Genomic DNA, 22,725 nt, shown 5'->3' with positions numbered 1-22,725 from the left:
TTATCTTGTCTTATTGATTGCTTGTCAATTTTATACATGTTTTTTTGTCCGAACAGAATGTGTTGCAGGTGTTAGTTTTTATTTCAAACGGCGGACAGTGGGCTAAGGACTGGAGGTTCGGAAACTTTTGCAGACTGCAGTAAAACTAAAGTAGTTGAACTTCCCATTAATTACTGGAGCAGCGCCGCTTCCACTAAGCCCGCCGGTATCAGGAGCACGCAATGATGGGGCATCGAAATGATATTGGTAATGTCGATCTGTTTGACGAATTGAATGAGGTAACACAAAAATCAGATATGAGCGTGAAGTTTCTACTAGACCAGGTGTGTTGCAAGTTATTAAAGGGCAGTCTGGGAAGAAATATTCATTTCTGTTATTTTTAGGCGTCTCAGAGATTATTGTATCAGTTGTTTTAGATGGTTTTCGTCTTCCTTTCAAGAAGATTCCCTCAGAAATTTTTCAAAAGCTATGTGTTATCTTTGCATCATTCTGTATTTGTAGATAAGCTATTTAGTGCCTTTACATTTTACCGGGTTGGCAGAAGTTAAGGCTCCTTCTTATATGGTTTACCCTTTAGTGTTTCGAATTAACCCTATGGAAGAAGAGATAAACATTTTTATGAACAAGAATTTAGTGCGTAAACGGGAATATCACTTTGCCCTATTCTAAAAGGGAGTATTTATGGTTTTGTTTGGTCCAAGTGGCTATTACCTATCACCTTTATTCACACCCTGATCATCGTACATAAATTTATATTGTTAGGTTTTCGCTTGCTTTTCGTTAGGTGACGCTTAGTTTAGGTGTTTTTCTGTTTACTGTATTTCCATTTGGGTTGGATCTTTATTCCATGCCTCAAGTCGCTCGAACTGAATATTGAAGGATTTTAAGGGGGTCAACATTGTTCTATTCCTGGACGAGGAGAAGTTGATCCATATTGATTATTACTCTTGTGCAGTCTTAGATCCAGTTTACGGAAGTTCAGATTTATTTTTTAGCTATGGCGGGAAGTTTTAGTGGACCCTTGTTAATTTTCGAATGGTATAGTATAGAACACTATCTATAGAACAATTCCTATTTCGGATAGACGGTTATTTTTACTTTGCATTTCTGTATGTCTTCATAATTGTTTCAGAAAAATGTTTATGGGGAATTGTTTAGCCTGGCTTGGAGGAAATTTGTTTCCATTGGTGTAGTATTTGAGGACATTTCCCGAATTATGACTAGTTATTACAACAAGGACATTGAGGCTGCGCAGGATTACGATTTCACTAGACGTTTACTTTGGCCCAATTTATTCTCTAAGAAAACATGTTGAGTATTGAAGTGGACTGGACAGGATGAATTTGAAAAGTCATTATGGATTGGCCCGTCTTATTGTATTGTTAGCTCAGATGCTAGTGCCACAAAATGTGGCGTCCATTTAGGTAACAGTGAACAAGTGCGCCATAATGATAACTGGGTGCATGTATACACGTTTGTGGTATGACTTTTCTGGAAAAGTTTTTGTCATTTCAGCAAGGCTCTTATGTTAAGTTGGTTTTAGATAGTTGTTCGTTTGCAGAGTATTACATTCGAGTAGCACGAAGTTGAAGTTTACATGTTATATAGCCCAAAATTTTCAGCTCCTATTGACAGCGGTGTCAAATTGTATGCTATGGTTTCCCGTACGGAGCTCGTTGTGAGGATTATAAAGTCGCATTATTTATACATAAATGGTTGACTAATTACAACTCATCATGTTTTCAAGCATTGAATATGGGTGGGAATCCCATATAGTGGTCTACTTTGTCAGTTTGGCAACAACTAGGTTTTCACTTTAGTTTTTGAAATCCATGCAGGACTTACGGAGTGGATTTATTAATTCACTAGGTATTCACTGCTCGTATACATGCAAGGCCATTACCACATTTATCGTACTGTTCTGGACCTCGTCTCGTTTTTTCCTAAACTTTCAGAATAATTGCTCGTTTTGCAATAGATGGCAAGCTGTTTATAGTCTTTATAGCAAGAGTGTACTGGAACATCGGCGAAATACTGTTTTACTTCGAGCAGATTCTTTCATTTCAACATTGGTAGCTGTTTGTATAAAGTTTTCGCTGATTACAAGACCGCTGAGGCAGTTTCTATTTATGTTTGGTTAAGATTGATTGACGTTATCAGCAAGGAGGCGCTGGCCTGACTTTGGGACGCTTGTCCATTCACTCATCAGAAGGAGGCGCTGGCCTGTTTTTGGGACGCTTGTCCATTCACTCATCAGAAGGAGGCGCTGGCCTCATTTTGAGTCACTTGTCCGTTCACCTTTCAGAAAGGAGGCGCTGGCCTGATTTTGCAGAGCAATTTGTCTGCATTCAGCTTGTGTTAATTTATTTCAGTTTATGTGCTCGCTCGCTTCCATGTAGGTTTATATGGATACAAATGCCTGTCACTTCTCTTTTTTCTTCATTATAGATGTTAACTATTCAAGGTTATCAGAGGAGCCCCCAGCTAGCAAAAAACCAAGCACGAAGGACGTCCTGAAGTTGTTTATGAAGGTTACTTCACAGCAAAAAGATATTCAAAAAAAAAAAAAAAAAAAAAAAATCGTCAAGTTCTTTATAAGATGCGGTATCTTGTCCTCATACTGTCTCAGTTTCAGTTGTATCGCTTTACAAGCCGCATGCGCATCTTACGTAGTTTCAAGTCTTATGCTGCTTTTATTTTGATTCATGTCCGCATTATCATTAATCATTTGGCCGGATAGCTCAATTTGAAATAGTTTTTTAATAGCGGTTCAGCATTTGTTAGGGCCGTGTTTATCTCTGCTAATAAAATCATCGATAAGTATGCTGCTCCATCAACAAGCCTGAAGGACTTGCGCTTAGCTTGCATATGTTTGTTAGGTAGCGAAAGTTTCTTCGAAATGATGTATTGAATAGTTTGTTACCTTAAGCTTAGCTTTTGGCATTTTGGCTGTTCATTCTAGTTATTTGTTCCTTACGTACATGTGGAAATCTACTGATGTTTACAGTGAAGGGACTAATGTTTAAATTAAGAGGTTATGTAACTATATTATCTCGTCTCAACAACAGCTTAACATTATTGGATCAATAAGTTTTTTGTGGTTTTTCAATACCGTCTAGCAGAATGGTACCAAGCTGTTATGCGCAAGATGTAGGGAGCTATTGAAGAACTGTAAAGGATCTTGCTCTGAGTATTTCATTGTCATTGATAGCATAAGCTCGAAGAAGCTACATCCGTGGTTAGAAGTAGCGCCAATTTATCACAACGATTACTTTTATTACATTGTACATATAATTATTTTGAAATAACTGCTCACCTTATCCTAACTGATTTAATAAGTATTTTGGTACTTCTATTTTTTCTGGTAGGCGTCAACATTAGCTCTAAACGTTCCTTTTTCACTGTATGAAATGATCAATAAATGTCAGCTTGGATTGCCTGAGCATCCAACCATCATTCCCTTGGTGTGTATTTTTTGCAGTATTGAAGAAGAAAATAATTTACGTTCGTTTGAGCGTAGCGAATTAGAACGTAACTAAATAATAGCCTTCTAGAGGACAATAAATATGTCCTTATGATGCGTGAAAAGTTTCGAGAATGGAAGGCGGAAATTGACTTCTGCAACGACCCGAGAATAGTGTGGGATTGGATTAAACACAAGGCTCGCCAAGAAACTATCTCTTTTAGTAAGCAAAGAGCTCGCCAGAGAAGAGACACCATAAAAATAATTGAGACCAAATTAAGGAAATGCGAGGAAGCAGTAGCTGCGTCTCCAACAAGAGAAAATATTGAAAATTTAGAAAGGGTAAAATTGGAATACGAAAACGAATACAATTACATCATAACAGTCTCAATTATTCGTTCACGTGCCACATGGTACGAGAAAGGTGAAAGGAATACAAAGTATTTCTTGAACCTAGAAAACAATAAAAAGAAAAAGAGCTCTGTAAGAAAGCTGTTACGGAAAAATGGAAAACAGACCACAGACCCCAACACAATTGCGGACGAAATGGTTTCTTTCTATTCTGACCTCTATGCTGAAAAAGCTGACGTTACTGTCGACCTGTCGACATGCCCTTTCCTAAACTCTGCGTACATTCCCAAATTATCACCGGAAATGCGCGACACGTGCGAGGGCGAACTAATGTATGCCGAGTGTTTTAATGTTCTCTCTTCTTTTAAAACGCCAGGAAAGTATAAAAACAAAACGCCAGGAAAGTATAAAAATAAGCGAAAATAAGCCACGACGTTTCGAAGTCATCTTGAGTTCATTATCAAGTAGATAAGAGTAAAATAACGGTCGAGTTAAGTTTAAATGCAAATAGAGGTGATAGAGTATATTAGAATATTTTAAAAGAAGTGGTCAATAGCGTCATTATTTAATTTAATTATAACGACACGACAAACGTACATTTGCACCTTTTCTTTCTCTTCATACATGCTTATTTTAGCTTATTTGAGATTGTTGTTTATTGTAAAGCCACACGTCTGTTGTGACTAGCTTCTTAAGTAAGACTTCTACTACTACTACTACTACTACTACTACTACTACTACTACTACTACTACTACTACTACTACTACTACTACTACTACTACTACTACTACTACTACTACTACTACTACTGCTACTGCTACTGCTACTGCTACTGCTACTGCTACTGCTACTGCTACTGCTACTGCTACTGCTGCTACTGCTACTGCTACTGCTACTGCTACTGCTACTACTACTACTACTACTACTACTACTACTACTACTACATGCATATGTGTAAACGTACGTTTTGCCACACTAAATTTTAGAAAAAAAAATAAACTCAAAGCTATGCGACCGGGCACCAGTTAAAGTAAACCTACAGAAATGGCCTCCCGAAAGAAAAAACAACTGTTTCGCGTGCAAAAATACAAACAAAAATACAAACATGACTCCCCCCCCCTAAAAAACAGTAATCATGCAATTTTTTTTTTTTTTACTGATGAATGCATTCATTGTTCATCGATAGTAATAGGCAAACTATCCCTCCCAAAAAGCTGACATTACCTTGACTGTTTACCGTGGATGCCGTTTTATATGGCTTGACTGCATTTGTAGGGAAATAAATGTTGTGCAGTGTTAATGGAGTTTGGTACATAATAAAGTAGGGACATCCGGGGGCCTACTCCCCTGGATAAATTTGAATTTTACGTAAAAGTATTTTTTTTCAGGGCCCTTCCCCTCCCTTACAAACCATATATTTTTGGCTTTTTTTTCATGACACCCCCTTAAATCCCCCCGCCATGATACCTCATAAAAAATGAATTGTCCCTTATCAGCCGTGACGAGAAAAAAATTCTGGATGTGAAGAATTCAATTGCAGGTGAATTACTCGCGAACTCAATCTTTTTAGAAAAGTGCTGACTGTGTGGGGAGATGAAAAACAGTTACTAATGCGACCTCATAGCCTGCGAATACAGCCGCCTCTCATTCGCGTCCCGCAACGAAGAGCGAAACACGCCAGGCGGCTGTATTCGAAGGCTAGCGACCTCAGTGACCTTGACAGTTTGGCTAAATAAGCCTTGGCTTTGGATTAAGTCTGCGATTGAACGGTCTTCTTCTTCTTCTTCTTCTTCTTCTTCTTCTTCTTCTTCTTCTTCTTCTTCTGATCTTCATTGTGTTTGCTTATTTCTCTGTCTGTCTGTCTGTCTTTCTGTCTTTCTGTCTGTCCGTCTGTCTGTATGTCTGTCTGTTTGTCTGTTTTTTTTATCTGTTTGTTTGTTTGTTTTCAGCTAACACAGCCAGGTGCCAAACAAAATCACACGTCTTTATTAACCATAACACATTTTATTTATAATCATAACTACCCTAATGCCATACAATCAGCTACCAACTAACGTCACTTTCGTACCGTACTGGGGAATATTGGCGCTCAGTCATGATCATCCCTGTACGGACCTCGCTACACTCAGTCCGACACCCTACAACCGCAGGTCAATAATCCTTGGTACGGTACTCGCTCTAGATTAGCAAAAAAGCTTTTATTCTACTGATTGTTCAAAGTCGTGGACTACATGTTTAATGGCTCTTCGAAGTCCTTTCCTCGACGCTTCCGCTTACAGCAGGTTACAATCAGCACAACAAGTAAAATGACAGCTAGAGCACCAAACACCCCTGTCAAGATGGCAAGGACCATCACGAGGTTATCTGAAAAAAAGTATATATCAACCATAAATAAAGATGTACAGAAACGAGATAAACTCTATATCAAAAGGCGTGTTTAACACTCATCTGGACTACACTATCAGTAAGGGCACAGGGAACCCGAACGCTGTATTGGCAAAGTTAATAATGAAAATAAAGATATTTTGTTACCTGTGCTCCTGTGTCTTCTTTGTCCTAATGGTTGTGCTCTTGTGTCTTCTTTGTCCTAAAATGGTATTTGTCGGTGCGAACGGTTGAGCGCCTTGTCTGACGCTCCGTAAAAACGACGCAGTAACACGTCTCGATTTCCATTCATGTTATTAACTATTAATTCTCAACTGAAATACGAGATTATCTCCCCAGGAGTGTTAATGGTTAATATGGAAAGAAATAGTTAATAACATGAATGGAAATACGAGACGTGTTAACTGCGTCGTTATTTACGGAGCGTCAGACAAGGCTTGCTCAAACCGTTTTCGCACCGATTCAAATACCATTTTAAGGACAAAGAAAGACACAAGAGCACAACCATTTTAAGGACAAAGAAAGACACAGGAGCACAGGTAACAAACATATCTTTATTTTCATTATTAACTTTGCCAATACAGCGTTCGGGTTCCCTGTGGTAAGGGTATGCTTTCAAGTTTCACGAAGTCCAAATTTTTCTTAGTTTTTCGAGCCCATGGTCAACAGTGTTATTGCCAGGCATTATCAAGTGTCTAAAACTCGGCCGACGGCAGAGTCTGTTAGGGTGCTCGTCTACAAATTCGGAAGTGCCCGAGAAACCTTATGCCCAGCCAATGATTGTATGTTTATACAAAGTAGCCACTGCAGTTTCACAACTTGTTTAAATGCTAACAATGTGGGCTCTTGATTACTCTTAGTCCGACTTATTATAATTATTTTACCGGCTAGCCTTTTGCAGTCAAGATTCGTTTGGCACCTTTCTTACAAAGTGTACATACCTTTTATCTCATCTGTTTGTTTAGTTGCACTCGGTATGTGACTCGCTGTGGTGGGTTTCACTGTTTCACGACCAACACTCGGCAGAAACTCATTCCAAAACCTCATCTTGTCTGGACGCATCTTCGACCTTACTGTTATATTTGGTCCTAGTCCCATATATTCCTCACTGTCAGCGGTGTACTGAGGCCAAGTTGTCCCCAACGATGTCGGATTATTTGGATTTCTAAGAATTGCATTAAAATAGTTTAGTAGGTATATGGCTTCATTTGGAACTGCATGTACAAGATTAACGTCGGTCCTTTCACTCACACACAACGCTCCAACTGGCAAAGGTTTAATTACACCACATTATTAACGAGCCTTCAGTCCTCGCCAGAATTTACAGTCATTGTCCCGAAATAGAACTGAACATAGATTTTCAACTAAACTTTGCCTACTTGTTGAATACCTTAAGGGGACTTAAATTTTGAAATAAAAAAAGTGAGGTCCGCATATTCGTTTAGGAGTAGAAAGACCTTGTATATACCGCATAATTCCATCATAATTCCCTTGCGAGAACTAGCAAAGTACACATTTCCAGTGATAATTTATTTTTCAAACATAACAGTTGATCTGTTTCGTTTCACAGAAAGAACTTGATCACTACACTGAAAATCTGAGAAAAAATTGAAAGGTCACCATACTCGTTTACGATAAAGAGACGATTTATTTTTTTGCGGACTAAGCCGCATAGAAAAGGCCTTCATTTTGATAATGTGCGCGCGCTAATTACGCGTAAAATTCTGCACAGTAAGGATGCGCAATGCAATACAGGTCTTACTGTAGGTTATCTCCGGCGAACAAGAACTGAAGCCGTAGCGACGTTTGGTGACTGCCTTCGTTTGCATTAAGTGCCAGTATGCACCTCATGGAATGGGCATTCAAATGGTTCATTCACAACTAGATTGATACCACAGTTGATGAACGAATAGAAAACAGAGAAAACAGAAACGTGAAAACTCACTGAGCTCTGTGTAGTCATACTGTGCTTGCTAATAAAAGTACCTTATCACCTGCATTTTGTTGTTTTGAACACAAGAGCCACTTACCCTGTTTTGGCAAAATTTGTCCACATGGTTATAATATCCTTGCCAAGTTTCATATCTGTTACAGATGAGAAATTCTTATGCACGAGGAAAGGTCCACCAAAAACGTAAAATACATCAGCACCATGATAAACTCCAGTCCACGGAGGCTGTGGGAGACCAGGAAATACCTTAGGTGCTTTTTCAAGTTGGTAAAAATAGGTAGGAGCTTGTTTCTTGACGAATGCTTTGGCTGACTGGATCGCGGGAGCTTTAAAGGTTCCATCTGTATTCATGTCAATAAATCGCTGGCGTAAGACGTAAGGATCTGTGGCATTGGACCAGTCGGTGTACTCGTATATGAGTAGCTCGTGCAAACGCGAGTTTTGATTTCGGATCCAAGTTCGATTGCTAATCACCTCTTTAAACAAAGTCCTCGGCATTCCGTTGGAAAGGCCTTTGAAGCAAAAGAACAAGTAAACACATTAAGCGAATTTTAATTTTGTAATATCAGTATCGTCAGCTCTTAACAACTCTAAAACGGCTTAATACATGGTGGTTGTTCCTTGCGTCTTTGTCCCCTACAAGGCGTACGGCAAATTTTCTCCCTTGCTGCGTTCTTACTTCCATATCCCGACCACTGACCGATTCCCGTAGTTAGCTTTTTGTACGGATTTTCAAGCTTTGTACGAACATCACGCCAGGTGATGTTACTTTGTCTGAAGTAACGCTGTGTCGCGTCAATTCGCGTATACTTACGTTGACTCGCGTTAAGTCGCCTCAGGTCGCGTCAAGCGCGTTGAGTCTCGTCAGTCGTTGTACGCTTCGGCACTCAATAAAAACGAAAGCACAAGAAACAAAAATAAAGCTCTTCGAGCCAAGTGTGGTCCACTTGGCTCGAAGTTTTACTTTTAACCTTATATATGGTTTGCGAATCAGATAAATACATTAACTAACCTGGAACTCCAAAAGTAAAAATTGAGCCGTCATCTTTTGTGACTCCAATCATAATATTACTCTTATTGAACTTGCCGGCTTGAAGGAGTTTGAGAGCGGAATCTGCAGAAAGAAACTGTGTGTTAATTTAATATAGCACAATCTAATAGCAGTCATAGCCTAGTACACCTCATCTGCAGACAGATCAAGAGCATTAAGCAACTGGGAGTGCTCCTACTCCTACTGGGTAAGGGTCACCGTGCAAACAACCGTTTATACGATGCTATTACTTACAAAGCCCTGGCCGAGGTCATTGTGTTTTGTCCTTGGGCAAGACACTTTACTTTCACAGTGCCTCTCTCCACCCAGCTGGTGTATAAATGGGTACCAGCGATGTTAATGCTGGGGGGGGGGGGGGGGGGGGGTGGTTTAACCCTGCAATGTACTAGCATCCCAACAAACGGGGGGGGGGGGGGTATTAATACTCCTTTTCGCTTCATGCTACGGAAGCCGGGATAAGCTACGGCCTAATGTGCCACAAGGCTTCGACTTAACCTTTATTACTTTCAAAAAGATGTGTTAAAGGAAAGAACTTATTAATAAGTCTAACGCGAAGTTGCATGATGGCTCAAAGTTGTTTGGAAAGGACGTTTCGCAAGTTCGAGAGGTTATCTGCTAAAGATGTTATAATTATTATAAACAAAAACCAAATTGGGTGTGGGAGAGAAAGTTTGTTAGCCTCTTCTTTAATTTGCACGGACAGTAAGGTTGTCCCTAAGATGGTCGTCAACTTTTTGGGCAGCTTTTAATATTTCAAGCAACTTTTTCCTTTCGAGCAACTTATTGTATTCTAAGCAATTTCATTATCGAAGATTTCCGATTATACAAACGTTTCGAGTACTTTTTGAACTTTTTCGAAGAAGTTTGCCGAATATTTCCGCGGAGGAAGTTCCGAAGATGTTTCAACTTTGGCTCATTCGGCATTATGAAAACTCGTCAGCAACATGACGTCTTCGGTGTCGGTATTCGGCCTTTAAATGTTGTTTAGATACTTTTGCTGAAGTAAAATGCATGGAAATGCTCAGAATCATACCTCCAAAGGAAAACTAGAATATATATACATGTATGGGAAAAAATCTAAATAAAAAGCAATTTTTGGATTTTTGGAGCAACTTTCGAGCAGCGTTTTGGAACAGCCTTAATGGACTGTTTTTGGCGGTAAGTTTTCATAAGAACGTCCGCAGGAAAAATGTGTTTAAGTGGAATTTATTTTTATTTCCTGTGATTAAAGAACACATACCTGGCAAAAAGTATCCATCGGGCACCGGTGTAAGGGGCAAATAATTCTGCGGTGAAACTATTTTGATTTGTGCTGCTAAAACCTCTTGAACAGTTTTCTTTTTCGCACACTCTTTTAGCGAAGTAATTTCACATCCTATAGCTTTGGCAAAGCTCCTGAAACAGCAAACATTAAAATCAGTTACAAGAAAATGTTAGTTATATATATGCAGGGAAAATTAAAGTGAGGTACAAGAATATAATTAAGTCCGGTTCCAAACCACGAAACACGACATAACGAGAATTCTTCTGGCATGCGTGCCCGTGTCATCACCTTTTTACCTGATTTCCCGTGGAGGGTCACATATAATCACAAGATATGCATTTTCGTTTATCACATACACCAATAATTGACACCAATAAAAAATCCTTATGCTTTCAAAACTACAGTGCTCCGCTTGACTATAATATCTTTTAGTCTCCAGATCCAATATACATATTTTTTTGTTTGTACTTTTGTTTGTTTGATGATTTGTTTCTTTGTCTGTCTGTTTGTTTGCTTTTTGTTTTTGCTATAAACGAAACAGGGTACAAAACGTTGTATTTGGTTGAAGGTCATCTATTATACCGTAATTTTGGGAACATAGAAAATTATTAAAGGTGTTTACTTCATATAAAACAAGTACAAAACTCGCCTCAAATGTCTTTCTTTTCATAGCATTATTCCCATTAATTATAAGATGAAGGAGAAGGAAGGCCAGGGGGGGGGGGGGGGGGTCATTTTTTCTTTCTGGCAATTCAAGTTGTTTCTTAAATCATTGCCGTCACCGTCGATACTTACCAGCGTCGTCTGTTACGTTTACAGTACAAAAGCACCAAAATAATATGAGCTATCTCAAAATGAATTACTGACAACTAATTTAAAAATGGGCTAACAATTCCCACTTGCTCTGCTTTTGAAATACACTTAGTCCACAGTATTGTTTTTTGGTTAACTAGAAGCAATTTGAGAGTGATAAATGATCGTCGCAGTGAATTTCCAATTTAAGCAATGGGAATAAAGAAGCCTGAAAAAAATTCAGGGCTTCAACGGGATTCGAACCCGTGACCTCCGCGATACCGGTGCGATGCTCTACCAACTGAGCTATTGAAGCCACACATTGAGAGCGAGGTCAATTGTGAGTTCATATTTTCCCGTGAGAGGAGTGAAATGCTGTAATGTATATGAAATGATTCATATATGAACTGCGGATGTATATGAGAGTGATAAATGATCGTCGCAGTGAATTTCCAATTTCACTCCTCTCACGGGAAAATATGAACTCACAATTGACCTCGCTCCCAATGTGTGGCTTCAATAGCTCAGTTGGTAGAGCATCGCACCGGTATCGCGGAGGTCACGGGTTCGAATCCCGTTGAAGCCCTGAATTTTTTTCAGGCTTCTTTATTCCCATTGCTTAAATTGGAAATTCACTGCGACGATCATTTATCACTCTCATATACATCCGCAGTTCATATATGAATCATTTCATATACATTACAGCATTTCACTCCTCTCACGGGAAAATATGAACTCACAATTGACCTCGCTCCCAATGTGTGGCTTCAATAGCTCAGTTGGTAGAGCATCGCACCGGTATCGCGGAGGTCACGGGTTCGAATCCCGTTGAAGCCCTGAATTTTTTTCAGGCTTCTTTATTCCCATTGCTTAAATTGGAAATTCACTGCGACGATCATTTATCACTCTCATATACATCCGCAGTTCATATATGAATCATTTCATATACATTACAGCATAGAAGCAATTTGTAGTTTTGTGGTTTATGAGTGTTGTGTCTAAGCCCCTTAATTTATAAGCATTGTTTCGAGCTCTAGGGCATGGATACCTTGCTCGTAAATCAGCCTCATCTCTCTCCAACGTTGCAGCAAGGGCCACTGCTGATCCACTCTGTATGATGACGTTCTGGTACAAACCGCTGGCCAGTGGGGACAGAATCATCAGCGCAACACTCATTCCACCGGCTGATACACCAAATATGGTCACTCTGTTAGGGTCTCCTCCAAATCTAAGCGGTTATAAAGGTACATTGAAATTAATCAATACCTCAGTATTTTAATGTCTTTTCAGACGAAAAAAGCCCATGCCCAACCTCCAAAAATAAACTCTCTCGAGAAGGTAGTCCCCTTTTCTTAGTTGGGATGATTCGAATCAAAGTTCGTGTTCCATTTATTGCTTTACATCCCACAGAGCTTTTGGTTTTTACGGCCATGCCAAATTTCGTGGTTCAGCCGAAAAAAGGTAACACCAAAATGGTGAACGTGTGAGTACAGCCTGTCGTTGCTCCAGTTGCTCCAGGCCGGTTTGGCGTTCACAGGCGGCTGTATTCGATATTATGGGTTCTTCGGAAAAACTACAAATGGATAACATTCCTCCTAAACGAAAATTATATGCTGTTTCTCTTACATAACAGGAACTGAAACAGTTAAAGATGATTTCCAGTCCGTACTGCGCAATCTCCGCCTGCAATGTTTGTGAGTCTTGCAAACAGAAGAATGTTTACTAGCAAGAATAAAAATTCCGGGACAAAACTTACCTTTTTCTTCATTATTAACGCCAGATATCCTTGCAAAACAATAATAACGAGTAAAAAAAGCTCGACGGTATTTCAAACGGACGTTTTAGCTCATCGTGAATTCTCGAACGAAACGATCCGTAATGGCGAACTAAAAAACCTCATGTACGCTATCACCGAAGTGTATCGTTTCAACGAATTCAAAACAAAAATGAAAACAAACCCTGAGTCTACGCAGTACGGACTGGAAATCATCTTTAATCATTACAAAAATACAGCTTAACCCCAATATCTCGAACCTCTAGGGGCAACGAAAACTGCTTCGAGAAATAGGGAGTTTCGAAAAATCGGGGGTAAACTTACAGACAAGTACTATACAAGGAAAACAAAATTTGTTTCGAAAAATCGGGACTTTCGAGAAACCGCGGTCTCGAGTAATCGGCATTCTACTGTATTAAAGTACACTCTTTTTATTTTACAAGAATAATGTTTTTCCAACCCAAGCTGAATATTCTTATTTTTATGCCGATTTTAGGCTGAAAATATTCTTATGAACATTCTTACATAATACCGTTTGACATCCGTTTTAGCTTTTAGCATGTATTGTGGTATCAAGGTACCGTACGCGTTCATCAAACTGTTATAAGAATCGAACATTTGGCTAGTGCAGGTTTTTATCGATTTATTGACAAGTTAGAGGTTTTTTTACGGTACAGTAAATTAAAAAACATGATATTTTGCATTGTATTTACAAATTTTTCAGCTCAAAATTATATTCTTTTTTAAAATCTCACCTCGGGTTAAACATTCTTTAAAATTCGCATATTTTAGCCTCGACATTCTTGTGAACTGTATTTTTATAAAACAAAAGAGTGTAAAACAAGTAACAGAGAACACAGAGGGGCAATGGGCACTGAGGAGTCACGCGTATTTAGCAATCCATTTTGTTATGTAGCTTTAGTCACGCGTTTGTACCGAACATCCCTTGATTTTATAACTTGATTTACCGCTTTTATATCAGATTACAAGAAATATAAATTTACTGGTGTGCTTTCGACCGGCGCTGCCTCCGACTGACGACTTAACAATTCACAAGCGATTTCCATTGATCAAGAATTAATAATATAAAATTATAGCCATACCTTGCAATGTTGTTGTTTACCCATTTCATGGCCGCTATCTGATCCATCATGCCATAGTTTCCTCTCAGATTGTCACTGTTCGCGCTCAAGAACCCGAACACTCCCAAACGATAGGCAGCCGCGACAACGATTACGTTCCCTTCTGTAGCTAGCACACTTCTGTCATAACCGATAATATCTCCTCTGACATAGCCGCCACCGTGAATCCACAGCATAACTGCAAGTGACGAACTGCTTGTTGCGTTTCCAGGGACGTACACACTCAGCAGAAGGCAATCCTCGCTCATAAGAGGAAGTTTTTTCGAGGACAGACCTGGTTGTGGACAAATCTTGTCAGTCTTGTTTGCATGTAGGGTTGATGTCCATTTGTCGGGTGGAACGGGGTCTTCAAAGCGTTCTGCTTTGGCGAAAGGGATTCCCAAGTAACGTAGAACAGTCTTGTTTGACCCCAGTACTGTTGCAGACCCCCTTACAGGTCCATACGTCGTACTTATCGTCGGTGCAGTCATTGAAGAAACGGGCGGAAAAAGCGGCGAGAATGCCCACAGCAGCACAGCGAATAAAAACACGGTCATTGCCTTTCTGATTGTTTTTGTTTGACTCAGTAATATTGGACTTCACATCAGTGATTTCTAGTCAGCATTAATGTACATGGCATGCAGCTCAGGCAAGGGGTGTTGTGTTACGTCTGGTGTTACGTAGTGAGGATTGGCCGTGACAATAAAACACGCAAACACCGTGACATGACATTGTCGAAAAAAAGAGCTTTATTTCGCCTTCAATAATTCATTACATCACATATGATATACATTCTAAATACAGCAGGAGATCTAGCAAGCTCTGCAGAGCTTTTTTGAAGATCCCCACTTAATTATAATATTATTCATAATAGTTAACTAATATTAGAAGGCGGATATAAGTGTCTTGTTGGCTTTGACTTTGTTTATGACAGGTAACCTGGGTGTTCTTTGCCATGACATAAATATATCACACATATGCTACACCTTAGTAACGCCCTGCGTATAAATTTAGCTTGTTACCTATACGGAAATCCGTAAAAGTAAGTGTAAAAATAAGTTGTACGGTTTACAAACATGCATTTTTCATTTGTAAAACTCGCTGAAGAAGTCCGCGACAGTCGGACGACTCGCGTGGGAGAATAAATCAGTTTTACAAAACAGATATCGTTCTCAAAGTGCTTCCTACTAGTTTATTTTTCAACTAAAAATTCCGTTTTCCAAAGTCGCAGGAAAAGGAAGACGAAAATGGAAGTTCGAATTCCGTTTTCCAAAGTCATAGGAAAACGGTTGGAACTAAGGTACACGCATTCCCAATACTTGCTAAAACAGAAATATCAAATGGTGTTATCTAAGAATGTTCATAAGAATGTTTTCAGTCTAAAAGCGACATAAAAATGAAAATATTCAGACTGAGTCGGACAAAAAAATATTCTTTTAAAATATAAAGAGTATACAGAATAGTGACGGGATGCAATAGAACAAACAACATAACCAATACCCCTAGGCCTAGGCCTAGCCCCAGACACAACTGCTGCAGCGGCTACACTAGAGGACCACTAGAATTTCAAGCTTGCGAGAGCTGTTGAACTACTGTTGAAAATACCTATTTTGCATTTGGAGCCTATTAAATTATTTTAATTATGCATGTCATGTCCACTACCTTGCGTGACAGGTGGCAACACAGTAAATTAGCATAATTAGCATACCGTAACTAACACAGTCAAGGACAAGTGAAGACAGCATTTAACGAGGATTGTGTATTGGGTTTTCAATTGAATTCTCTGTGAGAACCAGAAATAACCATACTTCAAGTATAACTGGCCTTGGTTTATAGAAATGATATTTAATCACTGTGAGTTATGGTGAGTTGAAACCATCTTGTTGCTTGCTCGTGTTGTTGTCGTTTAGCATTATACTATTATATGTATCGAGAAAAATGTCCGTAAGCTAAATTAACCCTTGAGGGCTTATTTTGGGACGAGATTTCCCAGGGTTTAAGTGTATATTTTCGTCTTACTTTTAAAACTTAATTTCAGAATCTCGCTTTAGTAATACGGCTTCTTTCAAGCTATCGCGCTTTCAATTCGTGCCGAGTTTCAGTCGCGATCAATACTAACAAGTATTAAGTATTAACATTAAAATGCCATCTTACTGTCCCATTTTTTTATTGTCTTTATAAGGCCTTAGTCTTCGAGGTCTTAGTTTGTGAGGTCTTAGTTTTCGAGGTCTTAGTTTTTGAGGTCTTAGTTTTCGAGGTCTTAGCGTCTTAGGTCTTAGGTACTGTTTACACGGACGCGGTTTCATTTGCCACAAATTGACTGGATCGCAAAGAGTAAACATGACGAACCTAGTACAGAGTGCAGTGCTTGCTTATACAATCACGTTCGAAAACACTTGGAAAGCGGTAGGATATGTTTCGTGTAAACACTTCGAAACCGTGTCGTTTTCGATACGGTTTTGAGGTCATGGAACCGTGTTGATTTTAATAACCGCGTCCGCGTGTAAACGATGCCTTAGTTTTTGAGACACACTACAGTTGAATCTTGATTTCACCATCACGAACCTCCCGAAAACGCGAACCAAAAGTCATTTCCGTTGAATTATCTTCAAAGTCGAACACTACAATATTTTAACCCCGATCTCTAGGACCAATTTTCGTTTCCCTTGGCGTTTCGACTGGAGAGATCACGTCGATCAGAAAGGATTGCGTGACCTCGCTAAAAACACATTTGCGAAGTGGCGCGTGGTTTTTAAACGACCAATATCGTCCCGCTGTAATCGTATAACAGCAGTTTCTTGCCATGGTTGAAATTTATTCTCAGCGATATCGGAACCGCAAAAGCGACAGCAGTTAACGATACCCGTATTGATGGACTTTGGAAGTCATATTTTGTCACGTATATGTAATTCACAAATCTCAATAAAAATGGACTTTGCATTTATTAACTCAATTGGTATGCTTAACGACTTGTCTATAGAATATTGTATGTAATGGCTATCATAATCTTAATTTCTACGTGCAGCAATAAAGGCCAAGACAACCAGCCAGCATCCGTTACAAAATAAGTCTACTATGAGCATATTAGCCTGCGTAGCAAGCGTTCCCGTGCGAGCGAAGTGCTGCTATGTGTCGGGCGCGAACGAATATTCTGGCGAAGAGCGAAAGATTCTGGCCGTGCGAAAATTGTGGCGAGAGCAAAAAAGGGAAAAGAAGGGGGCCCTCCCCGCTCCTTTCCCTTTTTTGCTCTCGCCCCAATTTTCGCGCGGCCAGAATCTTTCGCTCTTCGCCAGAATATTCGTTCGCGCGCGACACATAGCAGCACTTCGCTCGCACGGGAACGCTTGCTACGCAGGCTATGAGCATATATTTTGGGTTTTACCTGTGTGTAACAGCTTGTGAATTTCTCTTTGTTTTAGCGCTATTGTTTTTCTGCTCCACATTGTTTCGAGGTTCTTTATTGCTTTGTTGTTTTGGTCGTTCTTTGTTTTGCGTTTACGACAGTGGTGTTTTTTAGCAAGTTTATACACCAAGGATGAGCCATACACTCTGTTTTGTTTTTATTTATATATAAAAATGCGTAAAATTTGGCTGAGCCTGATGACGTTCTTATTTTAGCCCATACATTTTCTTAAATTTTGGGGCAAACCTTAGCCTCAACGTTCGTATAAAAAAATGGTTCTTACAAAATAAAAAGAATGTATTTTGTTTTGAATACGTGACGTTTTGATTCCTGTGTTATTTTGACAGAGTTGTCACGCTATGCATCAGGACTGGAGACTAGTATCATCATTTTCTTAAATTTTGGGGCAAACCTTAGCCTCAACCTTCGTATAAAAAATGGTTCTTACAAAATAAAAAGAGTGTATTTTAGTTTTGGATACGTAACGTTTTGTTTCCTGTATTATTTTGTCAGAATTGTCACGCTATGCATCAGGACTGGGAAGACTAGTATCATCAAACAGATCAAGCATGCTTTGCTGTTATTGTTCACCAAGAAGACGGCGCATGCTCACCTACAAACTGTTATCAGTACTGTTAATTGCTTTGCTTGCTGTTCTTGCGTGTCTACATCTGATTATTTTGCCATCGGCGAGCGGTGGATACAATGAAGAGTGTTACTTATCTGATGAAAAACGTCGAACATTAAGGATTATGGTGCAAAATATTACACGGGTATTTGACAAGTTTGGCGTGCAATATTGGCTTGACTATGGTGAGTCTTGTCTGTGCTTATAAATAACGTAATATAATTTTAATAATCATTAGAACGGTTTTCACTTGAGTGTCGAAAGTAAATTGCGTTTGCTTTGGTTTTGCATTACTACGCTTAGTGATTGGCTTAAAAATCTCGCGCCACTTTCTCAGCCAATCAGGAGTAAAACCAAAACCAATCGTGACTCGCTCGCGCACGTTTTCCCGCGCTTCATGCCAGCTACATGTATTTGCTTCGAGTTTTGATTGGTTCACTGGATTGTCTGTGTCCTTTGTGATTGGCCAGAGTAATTACTTTGGTTTTGGTTTTACGACACTCAATTAAAAACTGCTCTAGACAATTTATTTAGTATTTCCATATCTATACATGTCATAGCCTGCGTAGCTGGCGGGATTCGTGACCGAGTGCTTTGTTTACGGCGAATGGCAGACCCGAGCTGCGAAGCCGCGAGGGAATTGGGGAGGAGTCGAGCACTCGCGGCTGCGCCGCTCACGCACGCTGGCTTCGCTCGCGATTTTTCTCGCGCCACCTTATCCCGCCAGCTACGCAGGTTACAAGTCATTACCAAGATTATGTCAATACTATTAATTACAGTTGTTACAGTTGGTTTTCCATTGTTTTCATTTAGATTGATAGAGCTCGAGTTATATGTATTTACTACAGAAGTGTTTGATTTTTTTTTTTGTACCAGGCCTGGATGGGTTTTATGTTATCGGCTGTAGGTCTCCTTAGAAGGTTCTGTAAAATAAATCCAGAAATTAGAAATAAATAAACTCACGGGATATTTTTATGTATCAGTCAATTCCAAGGGAGATCACCCCCCCCCCCCCCGGGCAATCCCCGGGCATTTGACCGCTACTGAGGCCCAGATGGTGGGGAATTTGATCGAACAGAAGCCCGGATGGTTGGGCATTTGACCGTTCACAAAATGTATCATAAACTATAAATCGCTAACGAGCTCAAGCGCGTGAAGTTGGTTGAACTTGAATTTGGTTACGTTAATGTAAAGTACCTAGTTTCAACGTATCTATCTTTTCCTATTAAAATTGGTTGATAAAAAAGGCATGAGTGTCCTTTTTGTCCAAGTTTTAACGAGAAGGTAACTGGTCGTTAGTGAATCCGCTCGTACTTGTGGGCAAAACGACCGCAATTCAAGGAGAAAACCGACTTACAATGACATTTCAGCTCCGACCTTTGTGGCATTTGACCGTGCAACTGACCCACGTAGTGGGGAATTTGATCAGACATTTTGAAAAAAGACAAATGCCCGGTTTTTTGCCCGGGGGTATGATCTCGCTTGGAATTGACTGATATATTATGGGTAATCTCCATGTCCAGTTCATTTCTTGCAGCGACATTTCCGCTTTGCTTGTTTACTTCTTGAAACTGTTTGCAAATATATTACGCATTTTTTTTTTTTTACTTCATCTTTCTCCCAGTCGTTGTAATCGTCTTTATTACGGCCACCCTAGACTTTGTCTGAACCGTACAGTGGATAAGGAAAACACGAGAATCAAGAAGTTTATCGGTGCATGTATCGAGTGATGACTTTGAAAATTAAGAAGTGACAAGTAGCTATTACAAATCCCTTCACAAAAACACTACTAAATTAAATTCCAATTCGTTCTTGAATCAGTGGGATCAGAAGAGCCACTATGTGGAAGATGCCACTGTAAATTCCCATTTACTTATTAATTTATTTATTATTTTGTTTTGTCTTGCTAGTTTGTTTTACATTCTCTAAAGTTTTTGTTTGTGGAAAGAAATAATTCCAAGTAAGGTATAATTGTTGGCGGTTTAGTTTTGACTTCGTTAATTTTCCCTACGGTACAATAGACCATATTCGTATTCTCGGTATTGGACTGGAACTAGCTTGCAATGGAGGCTCATGCGGGGGAATATCATTAAAAACAGCTTCATGTCATTTGCATTTGAAAAGATTACCCGCGTTTAAGCTTCCATTGCAAGCTAGTTCCAGTCCAATACCGAGAATACGAATAAGGCCTATTGACGTTACGTGACCAAAATTCATTCACGAGGCAAATTGGTATTAGCTTTGTCATGCCAACCTTTTCTAAGGTTGAATCTTCGTCGGTGTTCCGGATTCTAAAGTTATGAACTATCCGGATTATTCCTTAGGGTCTACTTCTTAAGTTAATATAAAATAATTGTCCCTACACCCGTTGTTACCCTGTCCCCACCCCTCCCCTTACAAAAACGCCAACATTGTAATTTCTCATGTAAACAGTTTGCGACGGGGTGGCTTGGTGTGGAAGGTGACCTCCTACCAGAGACAACTTTTCTCCACATGAACAAGCCCTTAGAAGGCTCATAGCAGTATAAAACCTAATATTGCATCCACTGCTTTGTTTCAGGAACACTTCTTGGTGCGTATCGCACGGGAGATATTCTACCACACGACCACGACGCTGATATTTCATATATTTTAAACACAGAGAGCGCAGATGCCTACTCGGAACTGAGGAGGCTGGGAATGAAAGCAAATGGCTTAATAGCAATCTTTGGGAATGTGACTGTTGATTTTGTAAGGTGGAAACAAGTAAATGTGACGACTGCCGGTAAAACGGAAATAATGCTTCACAAATTCTACCCATCCTCGTCGAAAGACAATTTAATTCTTAAATATCATCATACGTTAGAAACATTTTCTCAGTCCTGGGTAGTTCCCCCATCGAGGATCAATTTCCTTGGGGTCGATGTCTCGATTCCTAACTCCCCAGAACGTTTATTGGCTTTCAGATACCCTTACACTTACGGATTTTTTGGGCTTCAATTTCCTTACAAGTGGAAATGCTGGGTACCCTGTTTGCTACGAGCAAGCAATGGATGCTAAAATTATAAAATGGATAGAGAAAATGTGAAAGAAGGATTAAGTTCAATTTCTGATCGAAACGTGTGTACCTAGTCTCTAACCTTCATATGCAGATGTAAAAGTACAGCATTTAGTATGTTCAAACCAGAGTTTTATGAATCATAATCCTTTAATTTCGTGTTTAAACATCAATAATAACCAGTACATGCTTGAATGGGGTTTACCAACAAGCGAAAAAGAGCGAAAACTATAACTGAAAACCGACAAAATAATGTATTTTTTAACTAACTACCGACACGAGGGCCCTCCAATTCATACCCGACTAGCGACGATGACAGCCGACAAAGTAATAAAATTTTAACTGACTTTACCGAAATGTGCACAACCCCATTCAGACCGTCATACATGTATGCAATGATTAAATCAGTGTTTGAGCGATATCTTTTGCCGTCCTTGAAAGTCGTTTTCGTTAGGGTTTCCTAGATTTAGTTTCGTAATTTTGCAAAGTATTCCAACGGTAATGAGATTCGCTGTTTCGCGCGCAGACAAAGTAAAGCCTACTTAATAGATAATCCGCTAAAATCTGATTACCTTTACTACATTGGATACGCCGCTTTGAAATAGGGAAAAACCCCAATTTAAAATTTGAAGTTCGGGACTGCTTTAGGTCTATAAGGACGAGGGGACAGCTTAGACTTGCAACTAGTTTCTGCTTCAAGTTCCAGCGGGGACGAGTTCCTACGTCCAAACAATATAGACGCGTGGAATAAACTTTGATCCCTTTGTAGTTCGGACCCTCGAATAAGGCGAAGTATTCATTAAAATTAAGGTCGGACGGGTGGAGAGGATACGTCAATGCGACTAGTCCTGTCGTGTAACTCTTCAAGAAACTTGTTGCAGGTAATAGTCGCAGGGACATGTCCCTTCCTGTGTTCCGTCCTATATAGTTTAGCCACATTGTGTGTTTGGCTTGTGAGTAGGCTCACTTTTGAGTCACGCACAAACAGCAGAGCAGCACGTGACACACGTGCGTCCGACTCGTTTACTCGCAGGCTGTTGTATGTCTTGCGTGTTCGTGTTCGCGTTCGCTTGACCAACCAAAACACGCGCGCGTTGCATTGGTTTACGCCCGTTAAACCAATCTAAATTCGAACTGTTATTTTGTTGGTCGCGTTTGTCTGTGCGCAATTATTTCAACGTCGGCGGAAAATCGTTGTCTTTTCAGTTTTAGATATGTTTTCAGTCAGATATGACGATATTGTGCGCGCTATGTTTAGCAAGGAAAGATATGAATATTAATGTGCGTTGTTGATTTATCAAAGCGCAGGAATCTACCAGAAAAGGGCACAGGACCGGGATATACGACACGCAATCGAGTGCTTCTCAACTGATTTTTTTATAAAGTCCCACAATGCTTGCACCATACATCAATCACTCCCCACGGTTAACTCTAGAACCAAGGAATGTTCGTTTTTTAATGAAGAACTCCCCGTTTTACAAGCCTGTATTTTTTTTTAAGAAAA

At 39.7% G+C, this 22,725-nt stretch overlaps 2 protein-coding genes and 1 long non-coding RNA gene across 3 annotated transcripts; 2 read left to right on the top strand and 1 right to left on the bottom strand.

Annotated features, from left to right (window-relative positions):
* The first annotated feature begins 25 nt into the window (after positions 1 to 25).
* LOC144665463 (uncharacterized) lies at positions 26 to 3,456 on the top strand. The gene is made up of 2 exons (XR_013572955.1): positions 26 to 246; positions 2,449 to 3,456. It is a non-coding gene; the product is annotated as an uncharacterized LOC144665463 (long non-coding RNA).
* A 2,324-nt stretch (positions 3,457 to 5,780) lies between these two features.
* On the bottom strand, positions 5,781 to 14,785 carry LOC144665238 (liver carboxylesterase 1-like). Its single transcript, XM_078526442.1, has 7 exons — positions 14,136 to 14,785; positions 12,307 to 12,486; positions 10,443 to 10,597; positions 9,164 to 9,265; positions 8,231 to 8,663; positions 7,142 to 7,365; positions 5,781 to 6,179 (listed from the first exon to the last, which is right to left on the bottom strand). The coding sequence occupies exons 1-7, from the start codon at positions 14,708 to 14,710 to the stop codon at positions 6,043 to 6,045; spliced, it is 1,806 nt and encodes a 601-aa protein (XP_078382568.1). The 5' UTR covers positions 14,711 to 14,785; the 3' UTR covers positions 5,781 to 6,042.
* Positions 14,786 to 15,888: 1,103 nt separating this feature from the next.
* LOC144665371 (ribitol 5-phosphate transferase FKRP-like) lies at positions 15,889 to 22,202 on the top strand. Its single transcript, XM_078526614.1, has 3 exons — positions 15,889 to 16,017; positions 18,070 to 18,369; positions 20,745 to 22,202. The coding sequence occupies exons 2-3, from the start codon at positions 18,126 to 18,128 to the stop codon at positions 21,221 to 21,223; spliced, it is 723 nt and encodes a 240-aa protein (XP_078382740.1). The 5' UTR covers positions 15,889 to 16,017; positions 18,070 to 18,125; the 3' UTR covers positions 21,224 to 22,202.
* Positions 22,203 to 22,725: the final 523 nt, after the last annotated feature.

Source organism: Oculina patagonica, chromosome 9, assembly GCF_052425735.1.
Source record: "Oculina patagonica isolate OP01 chromosome 9, crgOcupat, whole genome shotgun sequence".
Classification (NCBI taxonomy): domain Eukaryota; kingdom Metazoa; phylum Cnidaria; class Anthozoa; order Scleractinia; family Oculinidae; genus Oculina; species Oculina patagonica.
Note: the sequence above shows the minus strand (reverse complement) of the source record. Positions and strands in the feature narration are given on the sequence as shown.

What these genes read in the sequence shown, in the direction of transcription:
- LOC144665238 (XM_078526442.1), bottom strand. Translation starts at nt 14,710, where the DNA reads ATGACCGTGTTTTTATTCGCTGTGCTGCTGTGGGCATTCTCGCCGCTT. An exon ending in GAGGCTGATTTACGAGCAAG is followed by an intron (nt 10,598 to 12,306) that starts GTATCCATGCCC and finishes TTGCTGTTTCAG; the next exon opens with GAGCTTTGCCAAAGCTATAG. An exon ending in CGATGGATACTTTTTGCCAG is followed by an intron (nt 9,266 to 10,442) that starts GTATGTGTTCTT and finishes TTCTTTCTGCAG; the next exon opens with ATTCCGCTCTCAAACTCCTT.
- LOC144665371 (XM_078526614.1), top strand. Translation starts at nt 18,126, where the DNA reads ATGCTTTGCTGTTATTGTTCACCAAGAAGACGGCGCATGCTCACCTAC. An exon ending in GCAATATTGGCTTGACTATG is followed by an intron (nt 18,370 to 20,744) that starts GTGAGTCTTGTC and finishes GCTTTGTTTCAG; the next exon opens with GAACACTTCTTGGTGCGTAT.